Source organism: Bos indicus, chromosome 17 (assembly GCF_029378745.1).
Source record: "Bos indicus isolate NIAB-ARS_2022 breed Sahiwal x Tharparkar chromosome 17, NIAB-ARS_B.indTharparkar_mat_pri_1.0, whole genome shotgun sequence".
NCBI lineage: Eukaryota > Metazoa > Chordata > Mammalia > Artiodactyla > Bovidae > Bos > Bos indicus.
In genome coordinates, this window is record NC_091776.1 from 72,092,144 (window position 1) to 72,112,900 (window position 20,757).

Genomic DNA, 20,757 nt, shown 5'->3' on the forward strand with positions numbered 1-20,757 from the left:
GGCAGGTAGGGCCGGCGGGCTGCGAGGGCTTCCTTCCGCAGATCAAGGCCGTCCTCGGACCACGCTGGCCGCCCGCGGCGGGGGCACGGACCTGGGGTGCCTGGGGTCAGGGTCAGGCTCAAGGCGGGGGGTGGGGGGGTGGGTCGGCTCCGAGTGCGGGGGGGCCGAGCCCCCTTCTAGGGTGTGCGGTCCGCGCGTTCCGGGGCTGAGGTCGCGGCGCCGCCCCTGCACCCGTGGGCGGGGGGCCACCAGGTCCCCCGGCTCCACCCGCGCGCCCCTCCCCCCCGCCGCCGAGCGGCCGCCCCGGCCCCGCCCCCGGCCCCGCCCCACCGCAGGCCCCGCCCCCGCCGCGCCGCTCGCCCATTCAGATGTGGGTCAGGGGTGAGCGGGCGGCGCGACGTCACAAGCTTCCAAGATGGCGCCGGGCGGGCTGCTGTGAGAGGGCGCTCGGCGCGCGGGGGCGGGGAGCCGAGCCGAGCCGAGCCGGCGGCGGCGCGGGCGGGCGGACGGGCGGCGCGGGCGGGCGCGGGCGGCGCCGAAGAAGAGGCCGCGGCGGGCCGGCCGGCCGGCGGGGCGAGCGCCGCCGCCGACGCACACGAGGTGAGGTGCGGGGCGCGCCCCCGGGAGAGGGGCGTGGGCGGGCGCGCGCAGAGGGGTCGCCGCGCCGCGGGGGTGTGTGTGTGAGGGGGGCGGGACCCCCGGCCGCCGGCCCGCCCGCCGCGGCGTGTGAGTGTGTGTGTGTGTGAGCGCGGGGCAGGCGGCGGGCCCGGCACAAAGCCCCCCGCGCGCGGGGCTAGCGGGCGGCGGGCGCCGGCTCTTTGTGCCTGCTCCTCCGCGCTGCGGTCCGAGCGGCCCGGGGAGCCGCGCTGCCTGACAGGCGGGCCCCCTTTATGCACCGCCGCCGCCCCTCGCCGGGCTTCTTGCTGTGCCCGGCCCGCTGCCCGCAGGGCACGGCTGCGCGCGGCAGGGGCAGGGCGGCCTGGAGCGGCCTCTCCGGGCCGGGCCCTGCGGCGGGTGGGCGCGCGGCCCTGCCCCCAGACCTCTGGTGCGGGCGGCCGCTCGGCAGGAAGAGAGAGGGGCTGGGGGAGGGGGCGGCCGGCAGGGGGAGGGGGCCGCAGCGCCCGGCGTGTCATTCTGTTTATCTGCCAGCATGGTTCATATTCTCGCAGGCGGGGCTGGGGTGGGGTGGTGGGGGGAGAGGCGGCGATCCTGTCCCTGGGCGGGGGGGTTAGTGACTTACGGCGAGGAGGGGACGCGGCCCAGATAAAATGCTCCGGAGCGGCCCCACCCAGAACAGCGGTGAGTCGGCCCCGGGGAAGTGAGCCCGCTGCGGATCCGCCCGGGCCGGGACGGTTTCGAAGTTATTTATCCCGCGTTTCTCGGGTCCCCTCCGCCTCCGGTGTGTTTCGCCGGTAGCAGTTGCCAAGCACATCTGGATAAGCGAGGGTCCCGGTCCCCCTCCCCCAGTCAGGAGTTGTCACCCGGGGAGGCTACCCCTCTCTCTGACATCTGTGGCGGGGGGGAGGGGCCGAGCCGTGCCCGTAGGAATCCTGTGGGTGAAGATTGTTGACTGATGGACGCATGGCTGTGCGGGGGGGAGGGGGGAGGTGGCAGGTAGCGGAGGGGCCTTCCAGAGCTGCTGGGGGTGTTCTCCAGGCCCCCACCCCCGGCCGCAGGGATGGAGCCGGGTCACCCATACATACCAGGCCCTTTCTGGAGCTAGCGTTTATTGCTTCCTGGCTCCTGGCTTTACTCTTCTGCGTTCCCATCTGCCAGCGTCTGGGCTCCCTGGGCCTTTCAGCAGACATTTTCAAGAGCACAGGCCATGTGGCTGGTCTGTAGCCCTGGCTCTGGGAGTGGGCTTCCGCTCAGCAGAGAGCAGGGTCGCTGCAGTGGTCTGGGGGAAAAAAAAAAGGCAGATGGGCTGGCCCCCGGCTGGCCTCCAGAGACAAAGCTGTGCGGTGAGATCGCTGGTTTAGCGTGCTCTTAGCACCATGGAGGGGGGGTGAGAGGCTGATACTTGAAGTCTGCAGTAAGTGGCCCTGCCTGCCAGGGGAGTCAGTCCTGTGAGGTCCTGTGGGCAGGCGGTAGCCTGGGAAGGCTGGCAGGGAGCTTCCCACCTGCCTTGGCGGCAGCGCTCCCAGGTTGGTCTGCTTCCCTTGGGCTCCCAGCCGCCTGCGGGCTGGTTGTGGGGTGTTGCTGAGCACCCGTTGCCCAGCTCCTCCAGCCATTTGGCTGGAGTGCTGGGGCTGCGCCCAGGATTTCTCTCTGCAGTGTTTTCCTGCCAGTTGTTGGGACTTGCAGATTAGTCATTCGGCTTTTACAAGCAATTCCTGAAAAGAAAAATCTCCCTCTGGTTGCTGGCTCTGGGGAGAGGAAGAAGCAGCCTGAGGGAGCCAGGCCTTTAATTAAAGCAGAACTGAAATGATTGCTGCAGTTGCTGGAAGGAGGGGGGTGGAGGCGATGTGCCCTGTCCTGCAGCCAGGTACCTGCCAGGGACAGGTAGGCCGCGTCCCGCGCTCCCTGCCTGGTCTTGGCCAGCGGCCCGGCCTTCTCCACAAGCTGCAGCCCTGGATTAATCCCTGCGTAGTGTTTTCTTTCCATGGATCAGGTTTCTCATTTTGTTAATAAGCACAGCCTCCGATCCACTTGAAGTCAGCTGTCGTGGACTCAGCAACAGGGTTTTGCATTATTGAGCTGACAGGCCTGCTGCCTTCCTGGAGTCCTCATTGTCTGCCCGGAGGTGGCGGCGGGGTGGGGGCAGTGTCTGGGAGCCGCAGCTCGCCCCCATGCAAGGGCTGGCAGGGCAGTTCTGGAGCGTCGAGAAGCGAGGAAGGAATAAAGTCCAGTTTACCCAGGGGACCCGCCGCCCTGCTTTTTTGCTCGGCCTGTTGGCCTCTAGCAGTCGGCCCCACCCACGGCTGGTGTGCCTTGCCCACCGGGGCTGAGGGCCAGTGCCCACCCCCCCACCAGGGACAGATCACTGGGGTGGGGAGGGCTCTTGTTCCCAGCTGCGTCTGCAGAGAGACCACAGGTCAGCTTCCTCCGGTCCTGGCCCAGGCGCCTGACTGAGGAGGGCCTCTGGGGGCAGTGAGGGGCACTGGCCTCAGCGCTGTTTACTCTCTAGCGGCCTTGGACAGGGATGGGCTTCTCTGGGCCTCGGTGTCTCCAATGTGTTTCTAAAGTGGGAACAGAGCTGGAGTTCACTGGCACGTATTGCAGCCCCCAGAGCTCAGCCTGGGGAAGGCGCCGGGCACACTGTCTCTGGGAGTGCCCCTGGGTGATACGGGGGCACCTGAAGAGCTGCTGAGGGCCGCCGGGCCGGCTGCGGCAGGGTGGTCACAGGGGAGCCCTGTGGTCTGGGAAGGTGGGGCCGGGGTTCCGTCAAGAGGAGGGAGACAGGAGCGTGGCCCTGTAGGTGCCCGGTTCCAGGAAGCCGGCACCCCCACTGCTGTCCGGCACCCGCGAGGCCGTGCAGGGGCCGTTTATCTGCTCAGCGAAGTGTTTTGAGAACAGATGTGGTGCCCAGCTCGTGTGCCCAGGGCTGGCCTGGGTCTTTGCCCTCTAGCGCTCAGCCTTGCCTCTGAGCAGTGCGCCTTCGGCCGGGAGGTGCAGGCTCTGCTAGTTTCCCGGGCTGTGCTGTGGGTGCAGCGCCCTCGCGGACCAGGGGTTCAGTCACTGCCTGGGGCTGGGGGGGCTCCCGGATCCCAGCTTGGCTCTCCCTGGGTTAGGGGCTGCCAGCCAGCGGGGCCAGTTTGACTCGGCCCGTCGGCGGGGCTGCGCTTCCTGCTGGGAGGGGCCTCGCCGGAGGGTTAGGGACCTGGGCTGGGGGAGGGCTCCTGGGAGCAGCCGAGCCAGAAAAGCAGGTGGGGGCGGGTGGGGTTGCGAGTGGGGCCCGCCCGCCACCCCCCCCACCCCTCCACCCCCCGCGCGCTCGGTCGGGGGGTGGGGGTTAAACCTGGAGGGAGCCGCTTCCAGGCCCCACCGCCGTCCAGGAGGGGAGGGCCCGGGGCGCGCGGCCCGGGAGGGTGTGGCCAGGCCTCGAGCGGACTGAGACCCCCAGGAGATGCCTGCCCGGCGGGTGGGGTGGGGGCGTGGCCTGGGGGCTCGAGCGGGCCCTTCCGCCCGGGCGCCGCCAGTGTGCTCAGTGCGTGCTTGCTTCCTGTGAGGGGCCGCCTCCCGAGCACGTGGGTGTGGGCGCGGAGGGAGGAGCCCGGAAGGGCAGGTGGCCGGCCTCTGGGGGCGCCCGGGGCGCTCCCGCTCCTGGGAATTCCAAGGCTCCAAGGGAAGGCGGGGCCGGGCTTGGTGGGGAGGGGGCCTCCAGGTGGGGAGCGGGCCTCTTGCGGCCCTGGAGTGGTCGCCGTGCGCACTGGCCTCCCGTGGCCCCCGTGGCCTTGGGCTTCTTCCCCAGAGGGACTGGAGAACCCACGGGGGTGGGTTCTCTGCGAGAGTGAGGAGGGGCTGCCCCCGTGTCCTGGGAACGCCCCACACGTACACACAGGTGGCTGGAGGTCTCTCTCGCCCAGGCTGGGGTCGCTGCCCTTTGGCCTTCTCCTCAGCCTGCTCACAGGCCTTCAAAGGGCGGGATTGCCCACTGGCCTTGCGGTTCTCCTGCCTGTGCTGCTCGGAAGCTACCAGTGAGCTCTGGTGAGTAACTGCAGAAGGGATGAGCAGAGGGTGCAGAGTTTATGGCCAGGATGCTGGGGCGGCACCCCCGGCTCCTGGGGAACTCTCCCTGTGACGGGCAGGGGCTGCACCTGGCCCTGAGTCCCTGCTGCCCGGTGGGGGCCCGGGTGCTGCACTCCGCAGGGGTCACCTGGAGCCCACGTATCCACATTCCCTGAAGCCTTGGACGTGGATCCCACAGCTGCTTTCTCAGGAGGTGGATCTTTGTAGATAGCAGGGTCAAGGGAGCAGTGAATCCCTTTGGACAAGCAGGGGTGGCCCCAGACTGCGCGTGGGGTCGTGCTTACAGAGCGGGCCCAGCTGGCTGATCCTCCCGTAGGCTCCAGGGTCCTGGAGAAGCATCGGGTGTGGGGGCTCACGCTCTTCATGGCCCCTCTTCCCCAGGTGGCTGTGGGAGGGACGTAGGCTGGTGTGTGCTGGGGGCACCTTCTAGGAGGTCCCAGGAGCCTCGTGCCTCTCTCGGGTCTGCTCTGGTCTCCGGGTTACCTGCTTAGGCCCTGGTTGGCCTCTCTCCCCAGGCATGGGGACCTGGGAGCTCTTCCTGCTTCCCAAACAAGCCGCCTGGGGCTGCCGCCGGGGCCCCCGGAGCTGGGTCCTGCCCCCTTTCTCGCCTGGATCTCAAGGTGTCTGGGAGAGAGGGTCCCTGAGGTTGTTACCTGGGAAGGTGTGTGAGGGAGCCCCTGACCGGGGCCTGGAGGTGGGGCGAGGGCTGGGAGGGGCGCCGGGGGCAGAACCTCAGGTGAGTCCTGGCCGGCCGGCCCTCTGTCCCGGGCTTGTTCCGTCCGAGGGCAGCCGGCACTCGGCCCCTGCCTGCTCTGGGCGGCTGCAGGCGGGCGCTGAGCTGCTGGGCTGCCAGGTGTGGCAGGGGCAGCACTGGCGCGCTTGGTGTCCTTTGAGTAGGAAGCGCAGCCGGGGGCGGAGTTGTCTTTGGGGCAATCGGGCACCCCTTGTCTGCTTTTCGTGGCCCACGCGTCTGGCAGAGGGGCCCGTGGGCTCTGCCGTGAGAGCGGTTCTGGGCTGTGTAGAGGCTTCCTCACCCGCCCTCCCAGGACCCGAGGCCCTTCCCTCTGGTGGAGAGGGGCTGGCGGTTTCTTCCCAGCAGCTCTGTTTGGACACCGGGAGGAAGAAGGTGCCCGCGGCTTCGGATGGGGCACTGGGGGTGGCGGGACAAGAGACCAGGGCCTCCTTCTGGGACTCCTGGCCTGGCCTACATGGGCACGCCTGTGTGAGCACCCCTGGGCAAGCCCCGCTGTGCAAGCCGCCCAGGCAGGCTCCACACACAGTCTGGAGTCCGCTGGTGGGGCTCTGGGGGTAGAGTGAGCCCTTGGGACAGGCTCGCGCTCAAGGGCGATGGGCGGTGAGCTGCTTCGCTGGAGGGCCACTGGGGTTCCGTTGGGTGGGGGCCATGACTGCCCGGGACTGGGTGTGGACTGGCATCGCTTCCCTGGGCCGCAGGGCCGGGAGGACTCCTCCTGAAACAGCCTTTCCCCTCCGCCCCTGGGGCCTGGGCCTCTGCCCCTCCATGAGGGCGGGTTAGAGCTGGTGGGTCCTCCTCCAAGGTGTTGGCAGCGTGGGTGCACGGGGTCGTCTCTGGGCAGAGGGCCTGGGGGGTCGGGGCAGTCCTGGCCGTGAGGCGGCCGGTGGCGGCCGGGCCCGGGTACCCTGGAGCTGCGAAGGGTGAGCCTGCGCCCCGAGGCTGTGGGCAGGGTAGGGGCACTCTCCGCAGCCTGCATTCCATGCATGTTGACGCTGACGAGGGCTGGGCGGCTGGCCTGGTGCCTTGGGCAGGCGGCACCCCTGCCCCGGGAGCCCACCCTGCCCCTCTGCGCCTGGCTCGCGGGGCTGCCTGCTCCGCAGGCGGCGAGCCCTGCTGCTGAGGTTGTTCTCGCATGCCACCTGAAGTGCCGTTTCCTTTCTTGTCTTTGAAAACAGCTTTTCTCAGCAGCCCTCACCTAGGTTTCCAGCCTTTGGTGACCATCCGTGAGCTGAAGGAGCGGGCCTTGCCATCAGTCCTGTGTCCCCACGTGTCCTGTGGTGCCCGGAGAGGGGGTAGGAGTGTTTGAGGTGGTGGCCAACAGCTGTTGTCAGCGTGGCCTGCAGACCCCTGGGTCCTCAGGACTTTCAGAATGCTCAGACCGTCCCCACCGGCCCCCGTCCACAGGCTAACACGCACCTTGGTGCCGGCCATGGTGCTCCCCTGGGTGCCTGGGCCAGGCTGCCTCTCCGGGGGCTGTGCAGAAGGCCCAGCGGTGAGCCTCAACTCCAGGGGACACAGCGTCGCGCCAGGGGACACAGCGTCGCGCGTTCTCTGGGGCGAGCAGGGCAGGCCGTGTCTGCGACAGCACCGCGTCTGCCCGCTGCTGCTCGTGAAGGAGGGGCTGACGGGCAAGGTGGTGGTTCAGACCTGGGGACCTTTTCTTGGTGAACGGGAGCCTCCCACCGGGGGGAGACAGCTGATGGTGCTGAGGCCAGGGAAGGGCCTGAGAAAGGCCTCCGCGTCTCGTGTGACGCGGCCGCGGTGAGGGAAAGAATCCCTGTCCTTTAACCACGTCCGAGCGCATCGGGAAGATCCGATCAGCTCTGTGAGCGACTGTTCCCGAATGACCGGCGCCTGCTGCTGCGGACTCGGGCTGGGTGTGAGCGCAGCGTGGGCTGCCGGGTTCTGCGCCTCCAGGTGCAAGTTAGTCACAGGTGCAGCGTCAGAGGCTTGCTGAGTCTGAGTGTCGGAAAGAGGAAGGCTGGCCACCGTCTCAGGGGCCGCCTCCCCTCAGCCCGGCCTGTTCCCTCTGGCCCACTTGCCAGCTGGAGGGCACACACGGTCCCTGACCTTGGGAGCCCCTTGGGTGCCGGCGGCAGGTGGGGGAGATGGGTGCTTCTTGGAGGTGGAGGCCCTTGGGTGTGCCTGGGGGCCGCGGAGGGGCGGCCCGGCCCTCTGGAAGCCCTCCACGGACCAGCCCCGACATGGACTTTATCCAGGCCCGGGAGTCCATTGAGAGCCCTGAGCCGGGGCGTGCCTGGATGGACCTGGGTTTGAGGAGGTTACTCGGGCCTGGTGGTTCCGGGTCGTGGGGACGCCTGTGTTGGACTTGCAGCTCCTGCCTTGCTCCTGGGGGAGGCGCTCCTGGGCGCGTCCTGTGGGCCTGGCCCCGGAAGCCCCAGTTTGCGCGGGCCTCCCGTCCCCGGCCACGTGGCTGGGGGGACCCTGGGGGCGGCCCCTCCCTGGGTCCGGAAGCTCTGTCTCCCCGCAGCCAGCACACCAGCTCTCGTGCACCTGAGGTGGTGGTGCGAGGCACGCGCACACGTCGCCCCTGTGAGAAGAGGCGTGCGGCCCCTCCTGGGGTCCCCACCTCCGAGTTGTGGGCGCGTGCCGCTTCCCCACGCTTGTCCAGGTCCTTGGATGGCGGGCTTGCCCAGTCTGTGGAGTGAGGGGCTGGTTGTGCCTCTGAGACTCAGCCGCCTGCTGGGAATCGCTGTGCCCCGTCCCGCGGGTCACCGCCGGCCCGCTTTCTGCCCCGCCTCGGCAGTCCGCGGTCACCCCCTCGGGCCGCTTTGCTTCCTGGGGCGGAGGGCTGTCCACTTCTCTGTCGCTGGACGCAGCCCCTTAACGTCAGACGGCCCTTCGAGTCCCATCTGAAGACGCTCTGAGCGTGTTCCTGCCGAGTCCTGGGGACCCTCCTCTCTCACTCCCTTCCCGAGCCTGGCCTCTCCTGTTTGGTCGGCCACAGGGCCTGCTGGACAGGTGGGACCTCCTCTAAGTGTCCCCGCCGGCACTTCAGGCCCCGGGCACAGGCTGTAGCGTGTTCCTTGGCAGTTCCCTAGTTTTATCCTTGAAAACGCTTTTTAAAAGCTGGGGGGTGCCTGAGGCACCCCTGCTCCCGTGTTTGCGGTCGTGGACCGGAGCCACCTGGTGGTTACCTTTGGCGTGCCCCTGGGCTGTGGTGGGAGGCCCTCCAGGCCGGGCAGACCCTTCTGCTCGTGGCCTCCTTTGACCCCAGTCCCGGGCCTCGTCCCGTGCCTCCTGGGCGTGCCTGCTGGGGTTTGCAGAGCCCCTCCCTGTCCCCCGCAGGTGTCAGCCGGACCCTGGACGGTTAGAGTGTCGTCGGTCGTTGCTGCCTTCAGCTGGCCAACCCGTCTGCCCTGATGAGAGGTTCCTGGTGGTGGTGGTCTGTAAAGATTTTTTTTTTTGACATGGACTGTTTTTAAAGTCTTGGTTGGCTTTGTCCCAGTATCGCTCTGGCTTTTTGCTTATTGGCCACGAGGCGTGCGGGGTCTTCGCTTCCGGCACCGCCTGTGTTGGGGGCGAGGTCCCCTCAGAGGTTTGGAGGTGGTACCTCAGTGTCCTGCAGGTTTCTGGCTGGGCTCGGGGGTTCCTTCCTTCCCGTCGGGGCTGCTTCTCCCCTCGGGTTGTTGTGATTAGTCTAGGAGTGGGTGGGCTTGCTCGTCAGCCCGGGGACCGGCTCTGCACTGACCCTACCTAAGAAGCGTGCCAGCTGTGAGCAACTGCACCCCAGGCTCTTCCCAGGTGGGCACACGTCCCGCGTCCAGAACAGAAGCCTCTCGTGTGTCGAGTCCTGTCTGGTCCCTGGTCCCCCCTCCTGTCTTTCCCTGCTTCTGACCTTGCCCAGGGCCCCCTGTGCCCCTTTAGGGTCTGGCTGCCCTGCTCCCCCGTTTGTTGGCGGCTGCAGACATGTCCGTGGTCAGCTCTTCCTGACCCAGGTTCGGCCCGCACGCCGCCGGGGGGCTCTGCACCTGCCTGGCTCCCGGGGCTTGTGCGCCTCCCGTCTCGGTCTTTGTGAAGTCTGAGCGTCCTCTTCTCTGCCCGGAAGTCCGCTCTCAGCCTTCAGTCAGCGGGCGAACCCCGTCCTCGCCGTCTGCCTTCCAGTTTGGGCTTTGTTTCTGTGACTGTCGTGGGCAGGGTGTGTGGCCTGGGTGCTGGCTGCTGGGGTGTCTGTGCCGCCACGCGGGTGCAGGGGTGGCTGCCCTTTCCCGGGAAGGACCTCCACCCTGAGGGGGTTCTTCCTGTTGTTCAGTGGGGAAGTGTCCTCTCGCCTCATACACAGAAGCGATGATCGAAGGTGACACAGTCTGTTTTGTCTTTTAGGTCTTTGAGAGTCGTGGGTTGGTGTGAGAGAGGTTTCTAGCTTCTTGAGTTGTTTCATGCTTGGGTGTTGGAGTCTGCGACCTGGAGGGGCCCTGGGCTGGGCGGCTGCCTCACTGACTGCTGGGAGGTGCCTCGGGCGGGTGGGCGGTGGTGCGGGTCCCTCCCAGCAGGCAGCCCAGCCCTGGCCCGCCTCCAGGACAGCCCTGGGAGCCGAACCCCATTTCCTAGTCACTCTGGGCGTGTTTACGTGGGAAAGGTGTCTTCCCTTTGGGGGCCGCCGCCTCCTTCTCGACCCCCGTCGCTGGGCGTTCCCTGCCTTCTGGGAGGAGGAAGCTGGTCTCCCACAGTCCAGTGTGCGCGGGTTCCGGGTCTGGGGTCGGAGTGGGGCCGGACTGTCTGCATGCCCCGAATCTGCTCCCCGGCCCGGGCCTGACACCCCGCAGGGCGAGTAGGAAGCGGACGCAGGAGCCACCAGGCAGAGGCTCCTCAGGGCCCTGGATCCTGGCCTCGTGGGGACTCCTCCCACAGGCTCCCTGCCTCCAGGCTCCTGCTCTTTGCTGCCCGCTGCTCCCTTCCCAAGCACTCAGGCCCCTCCGGCCAGCGGGGGGCAAGGTGGGCACCTCGTCTGGATGTTTTTGTAACAGTGATCTCGCCCCAGGCAGCGTTCCCCTGCCCTTCCCCATCTCAGCAGGCCTGGCCGGGGCCTCCCTGCAGGACCCCGCCTCGCGCCCGCCTGGTGCCCACTGGCCAGCTGTGCCAGGGCCAGCGGGGGGAGCCGGCCGCAGGTCCCGTGTCGTGCAGGTGGGAGAGACGGGTGGCTGGAGGCGCACGCAGGGTTCCCCCAGAGAGCAGGCGTGCCGGCCGTGGCCTCCTGCGAGGCGTCGCGTGGTGCTGTGAGCCCCCCGGGTGGGCTGCCCGAGTGGGACAGAGGGGCTGTGGGCGTCGAGAGCAGGCTTTGGGCGGTGGGTGGGGTGGGCGCCTCCTCCCACACTGTTCAGGCTGGGAGGCCTGCCCTGGGTCCCTCCCAACACGTCTTGAGCACGCTGACCGAGCCCCAGCGTTGTTTCCTGGGCATCCCGTCAGGAGGAGGGCAGGGCTCCTGGCATTCACAGGGCCTGTTGCTTTCCAGGAGGACGGTCTGGGAGGCCAGCCAGGAGTGGCTGGCGGGCATCCAGGCCTGGGCTCACCAGGGCTGTGGGGCCCACTCGCCAGCAGCCCCGCCTGCAGGGCAGCCAGAGAGGCCGCGGAGGCCAGTGCTGTTCCTCGGAGCGGCGGGCACAGCCCCGGCTCCGGGGTGAGGTGGTCAGCGGGCCGCCAGACCAGGTGTTGGAGGGAGGGAGGTGGGGCGCATTGGTGCCCCGTCCTGCCCCTGGGGGGAGGAGACCCGGGGGTCGTCCTGGGTGGCGAAGTCTAGAGCGGAGCTGTGCCCTCGGCTTGCTCCTGTGACCTTGAGCAGGTTGCTTAAGCCCCAGAGCCCCGGTCTCATCTGCGCTGGAGGCTTCCCTGTGAACAGGATGCTTATCAGGCTGGCATAGGGTGCCAGGAGCTGGGGCCGCCTCGCTCTGCCTCCAGGTGCCCCTCCTGCAGCCCAGGAGGGCCCAGCTCACACCTGTCAGGGCACACCTGGAGCGCCAGGCGCTCACGCCAGGTCGGCTGGACCCAGGCTTGCAGGGCAGTGGCCAGCGAGTGTCCGTGGCCTCAGTGACGCACCCACTGTGCTCAAGACCCTGGGGCGTGGCGGCCAGGTAGCGGGCATCTTGAGGGGCCCACGGCCCCCTAGTGGGCTGGGATGCCCCCTTCTCTGCTTGGAGGGGGGGCGCCTGTCGCCAGGCCCTGTTCCCCCGCGTTTCCACCTGGAGGCAGAAGGATGGGCAGCCCGAGAGCTCAGCCTCCCTGGCTCCGGGCTCCGTGTGGTCCAGGCCAAGTTGGACCGGCTGCTGTGGAATCTGGTTGAAGCACCTGAGGGCTTCTCTCACTGCCTCCTGCCCTCCCGGGCGCCAGGAGAGGCACCCCCATGAGGCCTGGGGTCCCTGGTCAGCTGTAGGGCCTGGCCTTCCGGGGGGTGGGGTGGACTGGCCACCTTGGCTTTTTGCGGCCTGAGCTGAGGGGAGGAGGGGCGCCTGGGGCCTCAGCCAGGACCCGTTGGTCACCAAGCAGTGGTCTTGGGAGCAGAGAGCTGGGAAAGTCACCCAGGGCCTCTGTTCACAAGAGACCCCTTCCTTGGGGGGTGTTGGGGTCAGCCTAGCTGGGACAACTCCCAGCCCACCTCTCTGACCTGTCCATCTGCCCGGGCTCTGGGCATGGTGGAGTGGGCGCTCAAGGCGGGCAGCAGTGCGGGGCGGTGGGGGGAGCTTGGGGCTGGCTGGGCTGGCTGCCGGGGCTGTTGCAGCCCATGGCGGCTCCTGCCAGGCTGGGCAGCGGCCCCACACCAGCAGGCCTCATGCTGCCTGCGAGCCAGGCCGGCCCCCTCACCAGCCACCCCTGCCAGCGGGGAGCCGTGCTGGGGGCAAGAGACAGCTGGCAGGCTGGAGCGAGGCCTCCCGGCACCCCGCACCCCGGGTCTGGGCACATTCCTGAGGACCGGCCGGGCCGCCCTGGCCCTGGGCGGGGGAGGGGCGCGCCAGGAGGGGCTCCGGGGCTCAGGCCTCCGCCCGCTGCCTAGCTCCATGCCCAGGGTGCCCAGGTCTGCTGCGGTGGGGGGCAAGCAGCCAGGACCTCGGGACCCCTCTCCCAGGACCTGAAGCCCTGGGGGGCCGGGAAGCCCGCCCGCATCTGGCGGCAGCTGCCAGCAGCCTTGGCGGGCTGGTATTGAAAGGGCGAGCCTTCGAGGGCCATGTGGTCAGGCCAGGCTGGGCAGGAGGGGGCTGGGCTCTGGCAGGGAGGGGGCGAGCGCAGACCCAGAGGGAAGGGCAGGGCAGGGGGCTGGGGAGCCAGAAGCGGTTGAGACTGGATCTTATAAATAGCCCGCGGCACCAGCTCCTCCATTTCTGACCTTTTGTTATGTAAATGTGGCCAGCCTAGAAGGGCCTTGCCCAGGCCTCCTGCCACCCCGCCCGCCCTCCCAGAGCTGCACGCCTGTCCCCCCACTCCCCGCCCGAGGAGGCTCTGGGGGCACCCTGTTTCCTGTGGGGGTGCGGCGGCGCCCCACACCTGCCTCCTTCCTGCCACCAGCCGGGCTGCAGGCACTGTGGCTGCTGCCTCCTGCCCAGCTGTCCGGACGCCCGACCCTGTCGCAGACGGGAGCCTGGCTCCGGCCTCGAGCCGCTCCTCCCCCCTTGCGAGGCCCGCGTGCTGACTGTGTCCACCTTCTCCTCCGCAGGTGACCAGGCATTGATGCACCCCCAGGGAGGCCGCACACTCGAGGAGGCCACCCCCCCTGGTTGCTGCTCACATGGTTTCTGGGCCCCTGGCACTCCGGTAGGCTGGGGGTGCGGCAGGGGGCGGGGTCTGCTCCTCCTCCTGGGGACTCCGGGCAGCTGAGCGCCTGGCCTGCGTGCTGGCCGCCGGCCTTTGTGTGCGGGCAGCGCTGGCAGCGTGGGGGAGGAGGGGCTGTGGCTCACGGGCTGGCGTTCTCAGCCAGGTGTTCCGCGTCTTGGGCTCTTTGTCCCCCTTGGCTGGCCAGGGCCGGGAGGGGTACTGGCTCCCGCTGGGCCGAGTGCCAGCCCACGTGGGCACTGTGCGCAGAGCCTTCCCGGGTGGACAGGGGCGTGGGGGCTTCTCTGTCTTTGCAGACAAGGGCAAGTGCAGGCCAGGGTGGGACAGCAGGTGGGCGGGCATGACCCCTCCCGAGGGGGCAGGGTGGGGACCCTGGATCCCTGCTGAGGGAGGCCTGGGGCAGTGCGCTCCTCTCCCAGGTCGGGCCCTGAGCGCAGGGACATGAAGGCCCCTGTGGGTGGGCATGCGCGCAGCCGCCGCGGGGCTCTGTGCACGGTTGTTCCCCAGTGAGAATTCCTCCCGGCGCATTTTGGCCAGTCTGCGGGGTTTCCCAAGCTCAGACAACCTGCCCTGCCCAGAAAGGCCCTGGGGCCTGTGGTACCAGGCTTGGCCAGGCCACCTCTTCTGCTCGGCACCCAGAGGCACAGGCCGGGGGGATGGGGAGGGTGGGGGGAATGGCCGGTCCGCAGCGTCACGTGGGCGGCCATTGCTGGAGGCTGCGGGTCCGACCTGCCCACGTGGTATTCGAGGAGAAGGTGGCTTCAGTGCGCTCTGGGCAACTCCACCTGCAGATCCAATTTCCGGCTGGACCGGAAAGCCGGGCCGCTGCAGAAGTGTCCATCAGGGGCTTCTGTGTCCCCGTGGTCCCTGCTGCTCACCCACAGGTCCATCTGGGTGTGGGGTCACCTTCCTCTAGGGGACAGAGCTCTGGTTTGTCTGCCCCACACATGTGCCCCCCGTTGTCGCTGCGTTTTCAAGCGTACAGATGGGCTGGCGGCAGGCGGGCGGCCTGGGGGGAGGCCCCAGGAGGGCCCCCGCTGACGGGTGTGTGTCTGCTCGTGCCCACAGGTGGTGCGTGTGGGCAGGGCGCGGGGACATGGGGCCCGACATGGAGCTGCCCAGCCACTCCAAGCAGCTCCTGCTGCAGCTGAACCAGCAGCGCACGCAGGGCTTCCTGTGTGACGTCATCGTCATGGTGGAGAACGCCGTCTTCCGGGCCCACAAGAACGTCCTGGCCGCCAGCAGCGTCTACTTCAAGTCCCTGGTGCTGCATGACAACCTCATCAGCCTGGACACGGACATGGTCAGCTCCGCGGTGTTCCAGCAGATCCTGGACTTCATCTACACCGGCCGCCTGCTGCCCGGTGAGCCGCCAGCTGAGCCCAACTTCAGCACGCTGCTCACCGCCGCCAGCTACCTCCAGCTGCCTGAGCTGGCGGCCCTCTGCCGGCGCAAGCTCAAGAGAGCTGGCAAGCCCTTCGGCTCTGGGCGGGGCGGCGCCGGCCTGGGGCGGCACCCCCGCAGCCAGCGGCTGTCTACGGCCTCGGTCATCCAGACCCGCTACCCAGGCCTCGTGGACGGGCGCAAAGGGGCCCATGCCCCCCAGGAGCTCTCCCAGGCCAAAGGCTCCGACGATGAGCTCTTCCTGGGCGGCTTGAGCCAGGAGGGCGCGCATGGCCTGGGCCGGCCCGTCTGTCCCGGCAGCGGGGAGGCTGGCCTGGGCGGCTGCAGTACCAATGGGGCCGGCGGCAGCTGTGAGCAGGAGCTGGGCCTGGACTTGTCCAAGAAGAGCCCCCCGCTGCCCCCTGCCACCCCCGGGCCCTCCCTCACCCCCGACGACCCAGCCCAGCTGAGCGACAGCCAGGAGGGCTCGCCCCTCTCGACCTCCGCCCCTCCCGTCGCCAACAGTGCCTCTTACACCGAGCTGGGGGGGGCCCTCAGTGAGCCCATGGATCTGGAGGGGGCAGACGACAACCCGCTGTGCCTGCTGGAGGGGCCGGGCGGGCCGCCGCCCCGCAAGAGCCTCCGGCACTCGGCCCGCAAGAAGGAGTGGGCCAAGAAGGAGCCCGCGGCCGCCTCCCCGTTTGAGCGGAGGGACGTGGCGCCCAAGGGCCCGTGCCCGGGGGAGGAGGCCGAAGGGCTGGGTGACAGGGTCCCCAACGGGCTCCTGGCCGGCAGTGCGGCGGCAGGCAGGCCCTTCGGGGAGCCCCCTCACGCCTGCAAGGAGGAGGACGAGAACGGCAAGGACGGCAGCGACGACAGCGCGCAGAGCGGGAGCGAGGGCGGCCCGGCCGGCGCGCCCTACGTGTACCGGCAGGAGGGCTTCGAGCCGGTGCCCTACGGCGACAACCTGTACGTGTGCATCCCTTGCGCCAAGGGCTTCCCCAGCTCGGAGCAGCTCAACGCGCACGTGGAGACGCACGCGGAGGAGGAGCTGCTCCTCAAGGAGGAGGGCGGCGCCTACGAGACGGGCAGCGCGGGCGCCGACGAGGAGGCGGAGGACTTGTCGGCGCCCAGCGCGGCCCTGGCGGCCGGGCCGCGGCCCTTCAAGTGCTCGGCCTGCGAGAAGACCTACAAAGACGCGGCCACGCTGCGGCAGCACGAGAAGACGCACTGGCTGGCGCGGCCCTTCCCGTGCGGCATCTGCGGGAAGATGTTCACGCAGCGCGGCACCATGACGCGCCACATGCGCAGCCACCTGGGCCTCAAGCCCTTCGCGTGCGGCGAGTGCGGCATGCGCTTCACGCGCCAGTACCGCCTCACCGAGCACATGCGCGTGCACTCGGGCGAGAAGCCGTACGAGTGCCAGCTGTGCGGGGGCAAGTTCACGCAGCAGCGCAACCTCATCAGCCACCTGCGCATGCACACCGCCCCCTCCTAGAAGCCAAAGGCCCTGGCGGGCCCTCCCCCACAGCTTTAATCCGCGGCCCTGCCGCCCGCCCGGCCCGCAGGCCCGCAGCCCCGGAGCCGCCACGGTCCGCACGCCGGGCGGGGCGGGGCTGCGGGGCGGCCTGGCTCTGCGGGGGGCGGTGCCGGAGGGAGGGGTCCGCGCCCTGCCTCCCCGAGCCAGGGGTCACCGCTCAGTGGCGCTGGGACAGCGGGCCCCCACCGCCTACCTCTCCACAGCTGAAGAGCCCTCCGGGCCGGTGTGGCTGTTATTCCTACTGATCTGTTCTTTTCTTCGTTTTGAATTTTGTTTTTTAAACCAAAACCAACACGAGTTTCTTTTCCTCCGGGCCCCTCGGGGCTGAGCCTGGGTCTGCAGACTGAATGTACGGGGCTCCGCCCCACCCCGCCCGGCTGCGGCCAGGGCCCACCCTCCGGGCCCAGGAGCCCCACTCGGCCAAAGGCTCCCCTGGGCTTGAGCCCCCGGCCGCCTCAGGAGAGAGTGCTTCCCCATAGCTGCCCAGGAATCTTCTTTGTTTAGAGGTACTTGTGTTGATGACACGAAAACCCCGTGTAACGTGTATGTGAGTGTGGGAACTGGAAGGTCTGGGGTGCGGGGGGCGGGGGGCTGGCCGCGGTGCGGGGTCGGTACGTTTCCATTTTCTCCGTGTGTGTGTGCGTGCAGCGTGCATGTGGATCATGCCCACCCCCACCCCCACCCCGCCCCACCCCCATCAAGGCGGAGAGACTTCTGACCTTTGCTACCTCTTGACTTGAACAGGACGCGGGTGGTGATGGCAGTTGTGGCCATGACACTTGCTTTTTCCTCTGGGCCCCGTCAACAGGGGCGCCTGCGTGTCTCGTGGGCGTCTGGCCAGCCGCCGCTCTGACCTGGCTCAGTGGGCATGGGCGCTCCGCGCCTGGGGAGCAGGGGAGGAAGTGAGCCCCTCCCCGCCCGGTCCCGGGCCCCCGAGGGCTTGCCCTCCGGAGAGCAGCACAGTCAACCTGGCCGGTGCCCGGCCCCCTTCACCTTGGCACCTCTGGGCGGACTGGCAGCCACCACGGGCTCACCCTGAGTCCCACCCCCGCCCTGGGCTTTGTCAACCTCAGACACCTCCAGGGCTCTAGAGGCTAGCTCGCAAGGCCGGGCTAAGGTCACGAGGTCGGCCCGCTGTCCTCAACCAGCTGCAGCCACAGGGCTGGACCAGCGGCTTTATCTCCTTCATTTTGCTTCCTGGTTTTATTTCTTCTCTTTTCTTTCTACTTTAATTTCAGACCAAAAATTCCAGAGTCATCCCTTCCCCCCCTCCAGAGACCCTCCAGCTGAAACCAGGGCCCCGGGTGGAGGGCGTGGGGAGTGAGGAGGCTCGGGCCACGCGGAGCCTTGCTGAGCCTGCTGCCGTCCCCTTTGGGGACGCCTGTTCCAGCAAGTCAGGCAGGACCCCCCCAGCCTCTCTGCCCCCCCCCCCCCCCCCCCAATCAGCACTTAAGCCACACGACAAAAGTCTGTAGCGGGAGCTGCACACAGGCCCGTGGGCGCGGCCCCGGTGAAGCAGGTGGTTCAGGGCAGAGCTTCAGGGACGGGGCATAGAGGCCCTCAGGCGACCTTCGTGCGACGTAGTATTGTACCCACCTGAGTATTGTATCGAGCCTTCTCTGTATTTTAACAAGAAAGCAAAACACTAGTTTCTTATTTAAGACATTAAGGGTTTGTGGGGTGGGGTGGGGTTCACAGGACACTTGGATTTGTTCTCCTTTTCCCTTGGTTTCACGTGGAGTGCGTGCTTGTGGATGTGTGTGGACGTGTGTCAGAGCCTCACCAGGAGATTAGGCCATTGGAGGCCCAGGGCGGCTTACAGTTCTCTGCTTTAGTCACTTAATTCCTGAATGTTTCGGAGAACAGGAAACAATAGCAGATATGTAGGAAAGGATTAAAAAAAAAAAAAAAAAAGCTCACACCCAAATTCACAAAAGCTATTTTTTAAACCAAAGCACATTTTGAATGCATATGGAACCTCAATGGGCTCAGAAAAAAAGATACTAATATATTTATCTCATTGTTTACATAAACTTTTACAGTTTCAGACCTCAGCAGCTGTAAGGCCAGTCCCAGTGAGTCCCCACCTTCCGCTCGAGGCCCTGAGTCGGCCCGGAGGGCTCACGGGCAGGGAGGCCACCGGGGGGAGGGGGGTGGGTGGGCGGGCGGCTTGGAGGCCCGTCTTCGCGGAGCCCTCCTCCCAGCCCAGCTGGCACCAAAGAGCCGGGGCCCGCGCCGACTGGCCCCCGGGCCTCCTGGCCAGGCCAAGCGGTCCGGCCAGCTGGCGCGGCAGGGCGACCTCACCTGTGGCTGCAGAACTTGGGTCTGGGCTTGGGCCCCGGGATGGAGGTGCGTCCCGTCCCGCTGCTCTGCCCGCGAGACCCCCGGTGGGTTGATGTGAGGGTCCCTCTCAAGCCAAAAAGCCAGGACCTTCGCACGGCCCCGCGGAGACTCCGGCGGTCCAGCTGCGGGAAGGCTCGCTGGGCCGGTCCTTACGACACAGACGGTGCGAACACTCGGGGCAGCGTTGCTTTTGTATCGATATGTTTGTGCGGTGATGAATGTATTTATTTCTCAGACTGGGGCGAGCGGCAGGCCGGGCTCCGCCACGCCACGCACGCTCCCCCGCGAGACCGAGCCCGCCGCCGAGGCTCCTCCAGGATTGCAAAAAAAAAAGACGGACCTTTAAGCAGATCTGAATCTCAGAGACGCGCAGCATAGCCATACACCTCAGCCTGTGAAACGGACGCTCGACCCAGAACCTCACGCCGCCGGATGTGTTCCCGGCGGCCGCCACCCGGGGGCGCCGGCTGTCCGCCAGCCCCACCCGTCAGTATTCACTGGACTGGCCGCTAACAGGAGTGCGATCGATCATGGGGCGGGCGGACCCCAGCCGCCCTCCCGGCAGCCATCCCGGGCCGGGGCGAGGCTTGGGCAGCCAGGAGGGCAGGGCCGCCCACCCTTCCCTGCGGCTTGGGGACGAAAGCAGAGGCGCCGGGCCTTTGGCGGTGCCCCGTGCAGGGACCAAGGCCCCCGCTCCCCCGGGCAGCGGTGGTCACCGAGCCCGCGAATCTGATGCCTGGAGGGGTGGAGCAGGCCCGCCCAGAGCCCGGTTTGACATTCCACGTCAGGGGGTGGGGGTACGCCGTGGGAGTCGAGGCTGCCCGGGACCCCCGGCTTGTCACCCCATTGCGACTTTCTACCGGGAGCCCCTCCCCCTACCTCACCTTGCTATTTATTGCTGTAATTTATTGACCTCAAATATGCTGCATAACAGACCTCACTCGGGCAGGGAGGGTCCCCGGGGCTCCTCCCCGCCGCTTGGCGGGGCCCCATGGGGCCAGGTGCTGAGGGGACCCCCTGCCCCCACCCACCACTTGCTTCCCTGTCCCCCACTGGGGAAGCCCAGGTTGGGCGCTGGCCCATTCACAAATACCTCGTCGGAGAGGGGGGATGGGGTTTCGCTGTTTCTTGACCGGGAACTGGAGGCGGACTCACGTCCGGCTAGGCGCCCTTCCCGGGAAGGGGGCGCGCGATCGCACTCCTGTGCTGGCCACTGCCGCTGTCAGGCACCACACTGCCCTCACCTCCCTCCAGAGTCTGGATAATTCAGGTCAGAGCTGGGGGTGCGCAGCCCTCCAGTATCATAAAGCTGGTCACTGATGTCTCCATTCAGAGCGTGCAGTCTTAATGTACAGTGACGAGATACTGTTATTTTATGATCTTTTCATTAAAAGCTTGATTCGAAACTCGTGTGAGGTCTCTGCTCTCTGGCTGTGTTTTTGCTAAATGACCAACTGCTGTCCTTTCTCCGTCCAGTGCTTTCAGGAGCTGGGTTGCAGAGTTGGGCGGGATCTGCCCACCTCAGTCCTAAGAGTGAGTTTCAGAGGGGCCTGGGTCCTCACTTGGTAGCAGGTGAGCTGGGCAGTAGGGTCTGCACTGTTGGCTCAAGACGGCTGAGGCGGTTTGGGAAGCAGGGGGTGTGTAGATGGGCTGTGGACCTGGTGGCCAGGATGCCAGGAGGTCTGGCCAGTGCCCAGCACCACCTTTGGGGTAGTGGGATCGGGCTGGGGGACGGGCCGGCTCCTTCCTCTCCACCCCTTCTTGGTCACTTGGTAGGGGAGTGGGTGAGCTTAGCCTCCAGGGTCGGTGTAGTAGGCCCCATTTCCTGGAGGACTGTCCCACCTGAACCCAGGTGGGCATCCCAGGTGGAGACAGACCCAGGAGGAGGGATGGCCTGGGGCTGGGAGAGTGTCCGTCCAGCTCAGCCCCCGGGCTCCAGGGACCGCAGGCGGCTACAGGCCCGCAGTGGGCCGGTCCCCAGAACGGCGTGGCCATTGCTGCTGTAACCCTTGGTGAGTTCTGCTCAGCTGTTTAAAAAAGGGTTTTTATTTTTGTGGTTTATCAAAGGCGGTACTCAAAGATAGTTTGAATTATCAAATGACTCTTAAAAAGGCCTTAAACTAAACTTAAAACTAAGCATGGTTTCTGGTCCTTCCAAGCCCACAGCCACACGCTGGCCGCAGGGTAGGTGATCACTGTGGGTCATCCCTCTACCCTCTTCCCCTCCCCACACCCCTGAGTAAGTTACCAGACGGGCAGTGTGATCTGG

The 20,757-nt window shown here is 67.4% G+C and overlaps 2 protein-coding genes across 4 annotated transcripts; one reads left to right on the forward strand and one right to left on the reverse strand.

Annotated features, from left to right (window-relative positions):
• The first annotated feature begins 347 nt into the window (after nucleotides 1-347).
• Nucleotides 348-19,898, forward strand: HIC2 (HIC ZBTB transcriptional repressor 2). 3 transcript variants are annotated; one of them, XM_070769979.1, is made up of 3 exons: nucleotides 348-600; nucleotides 13,107-13,204; nucleotides 14,291-19,898. In XM_070769979.1, exons 2-3 carry the CDS (start codon nucleotides 13,179-13,181, stop codon nucleotides 16,101-16,103), a joined length of 1,839 nt encoding a protein of 612 aa, XP_070626080.1. In that variant the 5' UTR covers nucleotides 348-600; nucleotides 13,107-13,178; the 3' UTR covers nucleotides 16,104-19,898. The 3 variants fall into 3 exon arrangements, with proteins under 3 accessions (XP_070626080.1, XP_070626081.1, XP_019833653.1); XM_070769980.1 differs by lacking the exon at nucleotides 348-600 and adding an exon at nucleotides 3,976-4,647; XM_019978094.2 differs by lacking the exon at nucleotides 348-600 and having other exon boundaries at nucleotides 12,895-13,204.
• Nucleotides 2,899-12,622, reverse strand: LOC139176671 (collagen alpha-1(I) chain-like). The gene is made up of 14 exons (XM_070768940.1): nucleotides 12,525-12,622; nucleotides 12,342-12,387; nucleotides 12,063-12,287; nucleotides 11,498-11,640; nucleotides 7,730-8,273; nucleotides 7,278-7,402; nucleotides 6,860-7,064; nucleotides 6,639-6,715; nucleotides 5,724-5,893; nucleotides 5,343-5,535; nucleotides 4,974-5,074; nucleotides 4,496-4,655; nucleotides 3,208-3,325; nucleotides 2,899-3,081 (listed from the first exon to the last, which is right to left on the reverse strand). The coding sequence occupies exons 1-14, from the start codon at nucleotides 12,620-12,622 to the stop codon at nucleotides 2,899-2,901; spliced, it is 2,388 nt and encodes a 795-aa protein (XP_070625041.1).
• Nucleotides 19,899-20,757: the final 859 nt, after the last annotated feature.